General features: G+C 37.2%; 1 protein-coding gene across 2 annotated transcripts; it reads right to left on the bottom strand.

Annotated features, from left to right (window-relative positions):
• Positions 1-4,251: 4,251 nt before the first annotated feature.
• On the bottom strand, positions 4,252-11,134 carry vtnb (vitronectin b). Of its 2 annotated transcripts, none has more exons than XM_026938554.3 (9): positions 10,974-11,134; positions 9,740-9,859; positions 9,441-9,650; positions 9,195-9,334; positions 8,307-8,463; positions 7,378-7,533; positions 7,031-7,286; positions 5,874-6,031; positions 4,252-4,801 (listed from the first exon to the last, which is right to left on the bottom strand). In XM_026938554.3, exons 1-9 carry the CDS (start codon positions 11,026-11,028, stop codon positions 4,683-4,685), a joined length of 1,371 nt encoding a protein of 456 aa, XP_026794355.3. In that variant the 5' UTR covers positions 11,029-11,134; the 3' UTR covers positions 4,252-4,682. The 2 variants fall into 2 exon arrangements, with proteins under 2 accessions (XP_026794355.3, XP_053096155.1); XM_053240180.1 differs by having other exon boundaries at positions 10,864-11,004.
• Positions 11,135-11,546: the final 412 nt, after the last annotated feature.

Genomic DNA, 11,546 nt, shown 5'->3' with positions numbered 1-11,546 from the left:
CTAAAGGTGTTTGAGGTGAATGCAAAATCTTATATATATATGAAAAAAGCTTAAATGTTTATCAAGACTGTCTGAAAACCATTTTAAGGACATCTTGAAAATGATTAAATAATAAACATATGTAGATGATTTGAACTTACATGATGCTTTTTTTCTTACACTAGTACATTTTATATGCATCATCCAAATGTGTAATATTAATCTTGTCAGTTTTACAAAGTTATGAAAAAAATACTCAACGCTTATGTAATTTTTTTCTACCTTTTTGGGGTCAGCTTTCAGTTTGATGCTGACCACATCACGTTATATGATGTTACATGAATTAAGTCACGTTATTTCTATCATGCTGTTCTGCTGCAAGAGCTTAATGACATCATTTTTTGACTTTCACTTCTCAGGCCAGGAAAAAAATGGTGCTAAGTTAAACTGTTCAAATCTGCCTGATGTCCCAGCATACCTGAATTCACTCTATCTAATCTAAATAAGGTTAGCATGGGGCATAAAAGAATGGAAGAATATATGTATATATGTAAATACATGTAATATTATTACTAAAACCCAGCTATAATCTTTAACTGTTCCGTTCTACGTGAACAGCACTGAAAAGCAATTCATCTGAATCCCAAACACAGCTATTCAAACACATATTTGACACATATTTGTGTGTCATCTCTCAGAGCACTAAGCCCTCTTTCAGTTAAAAGTCTTCCCATGGCATAATTTTGCACCTGAATCAAAAATTCTCTCTGCTAGCACTTTCTCCCTAAAGCGGGCAAACTGGCAGGTCGGCTTGAGATTTCGCTGCAGGCTTACAGGAGATATTGTGATGTGTTGCCACATCAAACAGAGCACAGGATTCACGTGTTTGCATATTATGAAGGAAGGGGAAGCTCCGTGGACGTGGCACGTCATGAGCACCTGTGTGTCAGTGCTGTGCCCTCAGACGTGGAGAAAAAAAATACAAGGAGTTCTTTGCACTGAGGTCAGTATTTCCTAATACACACACATACTCACACACATACAGTATATGTATACACTATTACTAGGTCCAAATAATATGAAGTAAAATCTCACCATTAAAAATAACTAATTGATCTTTCTGCTACTTCCTTGTGTAATGTACAAGCAAATTATAATTAATACTTCCAGACATAATTATATTTAGTGCATAAAATATTGGAAGTCTACTACAGGAGAATACCCTAGAGGAAAATGTCCTTGCTTAAAGCTTTCTCTTAGTGATATCTCACTAGATATACTGAGTTACTTACTTGTGTTTCATTTAGGTGTCAAGAATTTCGCAAATGTTTATCCTAAAATTCCTTAGGAGAAATAGAACGAGGCTGTCTGACATGTAAACCTTTTCACCAAATAATAGTAAAGTGTGTTTTTTTTGCATCCCTGTTTTAAAAATCTTGGAGCTAAATGAACACTTATACCTCTTACAGAAAAAAAAAGAAAAAAACATGGCCCTGGTGGGGGGCACACCTTGCAGATCTGGCCCACTTATTCTTTGATTAAGTTGTATTCGGTTTTGAATTTGGAAAAAAAAACAAAGCAAAAAAAAAAAACAACTTGGTTGTGTGACTACTAACACACTGATGGGGCAAATGGGGCCTTTTACTTTGCTGTACTTTACTAACTCTGTACTGAAGTAAGTTATGATGATGTGATAGATACAAAATATGTGCCTGAGGCTTTGTTCCTACATTTGATATGACATGTATTCCATTGTGAGGTATCACACATCACACCCAAGAAATATAAGAAAGCGTGAAGTGTGACAACATGCCCCACTCTCCCTACTTGTCTTCAGGTATACTTACAAATACTAGCATACAAACCGTACATTAGTGTACTTTTCTCCATAAATTTAAACTGCAGTGTGTCCGGAAAGTCAGGAACCGATGGGAATATGTTGAGCAAAATCTGCAAACACATGATACAGTGGCTGAGAAAATGGGTAGAGTGTAAGGGTGAACACTTAGAGCATATGTTGTACATAATAAATACAAAAAAAAGTATATGTAGTTTTACTCTCATTGCTTCCTGACTTTTTGGACACCATGAAGAATATCAAAAAGACACTAGTGTACTTCTCTACAAATATACTCACAAATGATAGTATAGCAAAAGTAAACTGTACATCTTTGCAAATATACATTAGTATGCTTGTATTAAACATCACTAACTTGCCAGATCTGAGAGCAGTGTGTGATTTGTACTGAAACTCTGTAAACCAAGAGACATAGGTTAGGTTACTGGGGTCTTTTGTCTCAGCAGAAAAATCTGAGAGACAGGAGACCTAAGAAGTCGTCTCTTTTTATTTCCATTTGAGCTCATTGCTGACTAGGAGAAACTATAGAGATAAGAAGAATACTTCTTTTTTAGATTTTGTTCCTATGAGTCACGACCAAATGAAGAAGTGTGTGAGTAACTGAATAGCAGCTAAATATTATAACAGAGCCAGAAACCTGGGCTTAAATCATTATTTGTTCCTGTTATGTCCCCACGTCACAGCAATTTAATAAGTATTTATCACAACTAATCTGTGCAAAAGGTTTGACTTTATAGCTGTGAAAGGGGTTAAATGACGGTCAAAGGCAACGTTGTGTCAGCATTAGTTGTTCAATATTTAATGGCACATAATTTAAGATAACAAACACGAAGATAATAGACACACAAGATCATAAGATAAAGCATAAGATAAGACACAGAACCGCAGGAGGTCCCATTGCTCTTTGTAATTAAAATATGAGAGAAATGGCCTGCGGCTAACTTTTAAGTTTCAGTTTCAGAGAGGGAAAGATTGTTAGGTAAGCTTTTGTCCTCTAATGGTTAAGGACAATCTATTTTGCGTGCAGAGCGCAAGCAGGGACTCTTTCAAGACTAGCTATGACAGCATAACTAAAAGGGAGAGCCAGAAGCTAACACAGACATGAGGGCACCCTGGGACATAAGGCAGCCAGCCACTCCACCGTCGACAAACCTGAGTGAACGCGTGAGAGTGGGGGTGGCGACAGCATCCAAACATCCCAGTTCACCACAACACTCTATGCCTGCGAACCCTCCAGACCTGCCCCTGTACCTAAGAAAAAACTATTCACAAAAGGCTTGACTAAACAAATATGTTTTCAGCCTAGACTTAAACACTGAGACTGTGTCTGAGCCCCGAACACTAAGTGGAAGGCTGTTCCATAACTGTGGGGCTTTGTAAGAGAAAGCTCTACCCCCAGCTGTAGCACGCACTATTCAAGGTACCAACAAATAGCCTGCACCTTTTGATCTAAATAGGCGTGGCGGGTCATAAAAGACCAAAAGTTCGCTCTGGTACTGTGGCACGAGACCATTTAGTGCTTTATAGGTCAATAGTAGTATTTTATAATCAATACGAAATCTGATTGAGAGCCAATGCAGTGTAGATAAGATAGGGGTGATGTGGTCATATCTTTTGGTTCTAGTAAGAACTCTTGCTGCTGCATTCTGGACTAACTGGAGCTTGTTTATGCATCTACTGGAGCATCCAGACAGTAAGGCATTACAATAATCCAACCTAGAGGTAACAAAAGCATGAACTAATTTTTCTGCACTGTGTAGTGACAATATATTTCTTATTTTAGCAATATTTCTGAGATGTATCTGTATCATTTCTGATCTCTTGTGGGTTTTTTTTCTTTCTTTTTTTTTTTTTAGATTTGATATGAACGGTTCCAACAAGTGCTGAATCTGCTTCCCAATATTAAAGACAAGATGGACTGTTATGGACAGTTAAGACTCATTCAGCCAGCAGATGGAGCAGCTGTCTGTCTCATCATGCTGCTCTTTGAATGCACAGAGGACAAAAAATGACGTCATTCATTAGTCAATAAGTAAGGAATAAAACATGATGGGCCGTGCTGTTATGGAAAATTAATCCATGATATTCCACACCGCAGTGGCGGTCTGACGCGGTCTGACACAGTGTCATTACTGTTACCACCCAGAATTAGACCTCATCAGGCCAGATTAGACTTCATCAAAATACCCAAGAGCCAGTCATATGTATAGGAGTTGTATATTGAATTTGCAATTAACTAATGAATATGAGCTCAAAATGCAGACTTTCAGCTTTAATTTGAGGGTATGTTCATCCAAATGGGGTGAACAGAGAGGAAGTACAGCACTTTTTATATTTTCATATCTTGTGTTTAATGATCAGGAGCTCATTAGGCACAAGAAAAAATCATTAATAAATAGAGAAATGATCACGGCCACAGTAGTAAATCACTTAGTTTATTATGTGGTAATTACATATTTAAAAGCTTGTTATTTTACATAGTTGGTGGTTCTCACTCTTAAACAGTGAATCCAAATGAAAGATAACAACGAAATTCATCAGAACAAGTGACAGAGTGTTGAGAGACAGGGAGAGGGATATACAGCATCAATACATGTGTTAGCATGTGCATGATACATGTTTGATTTGAAAAACTGGATCCGACATGGTGTTTTTAGACACGAGGAGAGATGGAGAAAGTCATTTTTCCAGGATCTCGTGATTAGTACAAAGAACAACTTTTACAATTAACATTCATCGTGGACTTTTTACTTCAGTCCCGTAGCAGCCATGATTGGATTACAGTCTCATGTACTAGCATCTCAGCAATCATTTTCAGCTTTGAGGTCAAAGAGACATTTTTTTATCATTTCTCTGCCAGCTCCTTCTCTTTACATCCCAGCCAGTACTTGCGAATGGATCTCGGGTATGGAGGGTTTGCATAGTCGATGCGTTTGGTCTGGAGATCCACTCTGTAGTATTTATCTGAATTTAAAAAATGTTAAAGGTTTATTAGAACAAGCAGTTCTAATCAATAACTCAAAAAGCTTATAATAGCCTACTACATTTCTTATAAAGAGAATATTACTAATTACGCAAGATATGTCCATTTTGGCCTTAATGTAAATTTGATGGATTGTTTTTGGGTAAACATTCACTGTAAAAAAAAATGATGTAAAGTTACAGGTTTGAATTTACAGCCAAATTCTGTTTTGTTATTTTAATTTTAATTAAATAGTGATTTAGTGTAAAATACCAGAAAACGCAATGCATTGTGGGGTATCTAACGTTTTAGACAGGAGTGAGAATGATACACTGCAGAAAATTACATCTTAGCAAAGTGAAAATATCTTGAATATAGTCACATTTATCTAGTATTTCCTACTATAAGATTACAATAAACCAGATATATAATTATTAAACCCATTTCTAGAGATTTGTACTAATTTGAAGCTTTATGGCAGATAATTTTGCTTGTTTCTAATAATAAATGCTTAGAATTAGCAAAATTGTCTGCCAATAGAACAAGACTATTTCAAGCGAGTGAAATAATGAGTAAAAATGTCTAGAAATAGGTTCAATAATCTTATAATTGGTTTACTGTGATCTTATAACAGGAAATGGTAGATAAATTTGACTATATTTAAGATATTTCGACTTGATAAGATTCTCTTTGTGTCGAAGTTTGCGAACTCAAAGACCAGAAGTTTGTGAGTTCAAATCCCAGCACTACAAAGCTGCCGTGGTTGTGTCCTTGAGCAAGAGCCTTAACCCTCAACTGCTCAGTTGCTAAATCGCTTTGGATAAAAACGTCATGAACAAATGTAGTGTCTTATATATTTTTTTTAATTTACAGTATGTTACTGGAATCATGCAACGATACACTGTAACCCTAACCCACTGTAAACAGTACAGTAATCACCTGTAAATGTATTACAGCATTTTACTGTAAATATGCTTTTCAACTTCATTTTCAACTTTGTACATTTTTGCAGTGTTTCTATTAACAGTTTGCACTTTCTCTATACTGTCCCTATACTAGTTAGGTAGAGAATACCTTTCTGGAAGAAGTAGACATTTTGCACAGGCGTTGCTTTCTCCTGCTCTAGCTCCCAATCAGCGTAGTCCTTGCTGTCGTAGCTGTAGTCGTATAGAGACGGGCGCCGTCCACGGCCCTTCTTTTGACCTTTACTTCGCCTTTCTGCTCCAAAATACCTTCTCGAAACAAACATTAACTTACAGTATCTCTTTGTTTTTTCATATCTACTGTACCACAGGATATCTACAGTATATTGTGTAATAAAACCAATTACACTGTAAAAACGTCCTTTTTATGACAGCATACACCAGAACTACAGTATAAGTCAATCATTATTAAAAAGATCTTTAAAAAATCCTTTTTTTTTTAAATAAAAAGGTTACACTGTAATAAATTACTGTAAATTTTACAGTAATTTACTGAAAATTTGGGTTGCCGGTAAAGTACTGTAAAATTTACAGTAAACAACTGTAAAGTATGTTTACCATAAAGTACTGTAATATATTAATTTTGTATAAAATGACACATAACCCAGCACACTTGCTCATTGGCCTGATGCAGGATACAACTGAATTGAAGGTTAGGGGTCTTTCCCAGCCATGAGAGCTTGGAAGTACTGGGACTTGAACACACAACCTTCTGAGCTGTGACTCAAAGCCTTGATCACTGAGCCACCACAACTACTCCACAACACCACTGCAACTAGCTTTAATGATTCAACTACTTCTATCACTGAATTAACACCACTAAAAGATTGCAAAGAATCAGTGCAAGCTAGTTATGCTAGCTGTGGTAGCTCAGTGGTTACGGTTTCGAGTTGCAGATAAGAAGGTCATGTGTTCAAATCCCAGAACCAGCAACCTGCCTTGATTGGATCCTTGAGCAAGACCCTTCAGCTCAGCTGTATCCTGCATCAACACACTGGGTTATGTGTTATTTTATACTATGTATGATATTACAGTACTTTACTGTAAATATTTTTTTACAGTTGTTTACTGTAAGTTTTACAATATTTTATTAACAACCTTTGGCAACCTAGGTTGCAATATATTCTCTGCATTATATTCACTAAGACTGTCATTTCATTTCATCACAACCTTGATGCTAAAATGGCTAAAACTACTCAGATTTCTCCACCTAAAACAGAAGGGTCTTTCATAAAAAAAAGTACATACCTCTCTTCATAATCCAAACCAAGATCTTCCCAGAAGAATGACCGGCTGATCCTGTGTCCTCGGCCTTTGCCCTTTCTCCTGCGGCCACCTCGGTTCCTGCCACGTCTGCTTGTAGCTACAGTAGGTGAAAGTGAAGATGCAGGTGAAGAAGGTATGGAGCTCAGGTACAGCCGGCCCACCATTGCAGCATCTATTGGAGGTTTGATGCCCACCCAGTCTCTTGCAATGAAGCGTGGCCCTTTGTGATGTCCTGATACTGGACAGGACAGGAGTGACAGGAGACAAGTTAATAACATTTGGCTTTATGAATATAGAAAGGCCACATGTTATGGTAGGCTCACACTTACAGTCTGGGAAGAGCGAGGCAAAAAGGTCATCCCAGTTGTAGTCACAGTACAGCTCAGTGTAGCGAGTAAAGAGAACGGACGGGGAGGCTTTGGTCATACGGACACAATCGTCGTGCGATGGCTGGTGCTTGAACTCGTACTGGTAATACCGATCACCTGTGAACCCAGTAACAGAGACATGGCACCACTGTAGTCCACACAATCGTACAATTGTAACACTCCCGTTTTCATTAAAATGTGGCTTCATTATATTCAAATACAAGCACACCACTTCTCAGTGTCCGAGGATTCGTACACTCTTGCAGGATATATTTGTAAAAAGAATTACATTTTGGGGTAAGGTGAATAAAAAAATGGAACCGGTAATAATTTTCTAATACTATCGTCTGGAGATAGTGAGTTGGAATCCCAATGATGCCACAGCCATCCGAGACTGGGAGCCAAGAGAGCAAAATTGGCTGTGTTCTCTGGGTGGGAGGAATGGCATACTCTCTCTCCCCTGTCAATCACAGCAAAACTAGCCAATTGTGGGCATCTTTAAGATCGTGTATGCAAAAGGGGGTAGATAGCGCATTCCTCTGAGTGTGGTGTGCTGCAAAACACAGACGTGATGGCTGGCTTCACGTGTCTTGGTAACTGTCATGTGATCTGGCTGAGAGAGCTGACTGGGTGGGAATTTGACCAAAATAGGTGAAAAAACCCCGAAAATAACCCTGTGCAGTTGTATACACTTACCTCTTCACTAACGGTTAGCATAGTTTTCAGAGTTTGTGCATGCTACGTTTGTTTTTTGACCTGTGCTACAGTTGTAACAACTGTTATAACTGGATCTTGCTTCAGAGGCTCTTGGGTTGTTGTATACTGACTGCATAAATAGTTGCAGTAAAAAGGACAAAATCCAAAATCAAATGGCAAGTTTGTCTACACACCTTTAAAGAAATACACTTTCTCCTTTTTGTGGTATGCTGCAGCAGGAATGGCAAATGCAGCATCAACATCATCTGGAATCTTCTCAAACCCCACTGAGATATCTCTCGGGTAATCTTCATCCAGGACGTCGCCATCGAAGCGCCAGTACTTGTTACCCTGAGTGATGTTATACACTATGTCAGGTGGAGGTTTTCATTCATTAAATTCATTTTAAATGTCTCATAGTGGAAAGTCTGGGTGACTAGATTGAGTGACAAGATTAAGATGCACATTCAGATATCTAGATTTACTTTACAAGAAATTCAACATGACCTGTAAACTAAAAATCTTCTCAGTAATCAGTTTTCTCTCAGTTAGAAATGACTGTTCCAGTTTAACACAGAATGTGTTTAAATGTATATTAATGATATGACCATTATTTGATTTTGGCAGTTGCCATGTTTCTGTAATGAAAAAAATAAGGACAGTGTACGACAAATTTGGATCACGAAGTCATTATGGTTTTGTCAGTGTGATAATTTTATGTTAGTTACTAAACCATTACAATATAGTCACCATAGTAGGTTTTTTTATAGTGATTAATTATTACTGAAGAACTACTTTAGTAACACTTGACTACTTAGTAAGTACTTCAGCATTAATTAAGGAACTGTATTTTTAAGTGTAACCAGATTATTTGATATGACTAAAAAATACTCAGAGACACACTCCTTAACTCTTTTTTGAAACCAATTATCTTCTCTGTTAAAAATGTTGGCTCTAGTTTACCAAAGAACAACAATTTAACCAATATTTCAGGGCCATGCCAGAAAATCCTTGCTATATCTGAACTATATTTGATGTACTGTACTGGAAATATGACAGAATTGTGGTAGAATATTATATACCTTGAATATATAACTCTTCCCTTGGCAGTTAATTCGAGTAAAGGCAGCATCGATAGGACCAGAAATGCCCCACACATCCTTTATGAGTTTGGGATAACCCGGCATCACTGACTTCTCATCGAGTTCAAAGAAGTATTCACCTAGAGTGTAGCACACAAATTACGGACATGGATTCAGTTCACAGTCGTACAACTGTGGGTGAATTTTATGACTCTGAAAACTGGTCATCATAGTCAGTAATCTCACCCCTGAAGGCATAAATCGATCCATTCTTTATCTGCAGGAAGGCATCAAATGATTTTCCACTGCAGGTTTCTGCCTCAGGGTCGAGAATTGGGGTGGAGATATTGACGATGGTGGTAGGGATTTCTGTGTCATTCGCTGCTGTCAATGAATTCGAAGCCACAGTCAAGGTCAGATTTTCCTCTGGAAGGTCAAACACATCTCCACGGGAAACTGGACATGAAAAGCAGATTAACCTTAGATTTAAACTTAATAGCTCTGAGATATACTATGTGTAGTTATGTGTTATCCTGAGTACTTACTTTTAGTTCGGCACGTAGTATCATAATCTATACAGCAGCTTCCGTAGTACTTGCACAAATTGTCACATTGGCATTTTTGTGTGGGGTCAAAGCCATTCTGACAACGTCCAGCACACGACTCTATGTAACAGGGTAGTGAGTGCATTTGGGACGTAATGGCAGCATTTAAGACATAACAGTAAGCTCAAAGTAAACCTACTTTCACAATCCTGGAAAAGGATTTTATAATTAAATCATTTAAATGATAAAATTATATAATATAATAATATAATTTGGTGAAAAGGTTTATGTAGCAGACAGTCACAGAAGGTCGACTTGTGGTGTGAAAAGTGTAGAAGCTGTAATTTACATAACTAAATTAGGTCAATAACATTAGAAGATCACAAAGAAGCAGCAATCACAGCTATCTGGGGTGAAAAAAAAGCAAAAAAAAAAAAAGCAGAAGAGAAATTCCCAAAACACTGCTACGTGTTAATTAATATGAATTAACTGCATTTAGTCCATTTGTCTGCATTCTTGCTTCTGCTTGTTATTGTAATTGAAATGGAAAATGTTAATGGCTAACTAGCAAGCTAGCTAAAGTGTTAACACATGTTAAGCTGCTAGCTTGTTACTAACAGTAGCCTGTTGACTTTAAAGATAATCACCATTCGAGTGGTTCAAACGCTAATCATCTACAGTTCTACAATCACAACTGGTGTAGAAAGGATTTTTCTGAGCTCAAATCTCCCACCTTGCTAATAGTCATTTTTCAGGTGCTATAAGGAAATATCTTTGGGCGTCGTCTGTGTTCGAGCCAACTGAAAGTGTTGCAATCTGCTTATTATTAAAATGGTTTATTAAACTGTTTATTAAACCTCATCCAAGATAATGAAGTACTGTTCATTCTTGCATATAAAATAATATGATTAGTGTGTCTGGAGGGCCTGAGTAAATCACCACTTAGAGCTCCAAAATGTCCAGAAACAGGACCTAGTGAAGTTAAAGGCTAACGGTTAAAAGTCAGCAGTATAGTTTGTTAGCATCTTCTAAAAAATATTCCTAAAATATTGTTTTAACAGTTAGTGTAGAGCTAAGTTATTCCTAATTTTCAATTGTTTTATTTAGTGCCACTTTGCTGCTACCTTGCTGTATTGTCTTGGCTTTGCTCGTCTTCCATAGTTCCATCCAAAATCCTAAAAAATAACTCCACAAACACATAGAGCCATAAGATATTCCTGCCGGAGCCACTTACCTTCTGCAGCGAAGGATGTTGCCGCTGAAAGCAAAAATAAAACCACTAATTTCATATTGAGAAAGTCATGTGCTGTGTCTCTTCAGCTCTTGCCTACTGTGTAATCAGTGGTTCAGCTTTTTTTTTGCAGTTTTGCAGCAATGTGTTCAGCGGATTGATCGCTTCAAAAGTCACCAGACTGTTTGTTTTGTGTGATTTACTGGAGTAATTATTAATTAGCTAGCGTTCTGTGCTAAGAAATCCTGTAAGGATGGTTTCAGAAATATTGAAATGTAAAGTAAATTTTCTAAATTTTCTAAACATAACAGTGAAACAGAACAGAAACAGAACATTTGACCAACCTTTGTCTTTACACTTGCAATTCTCTTAGGGACTTTTTTGCGCAGTTGTATTTGGAAATCATTTCGTAGGTTGTTCTGAGGAGACTGGAGAATGTTTTCTGGAGAATGTTTTTTCCAAGGAGACCGGAGAATTCTTTGATAATACACAAAATTCTGTAACAATTACATTTCTGGAAAAAGCATACTTGAAAATGACTAAAAGTTGCTTTTTCTTCTGACATAAAATAACCAT

The sequence above is a fragment of the Pangasianodon hypophthalmus genome, chromosome 15 (assembly GCF_027358585.1).
Source record: "Pangasianodon hypophthalmus isolate fPanHyp1 chromosome 15, fPanHyp1.pri, whole genome shotgun sequence".
NCBI lineage: Eukaryota > Metazoa > Chordata > Actinopteri > Siluriformes > Pangasiidae > Pangasianodon > Pangasianodon hypophthalmus.
This window is presented reverse-complemented; position numbering and strand designations above follow the sequence as displayed.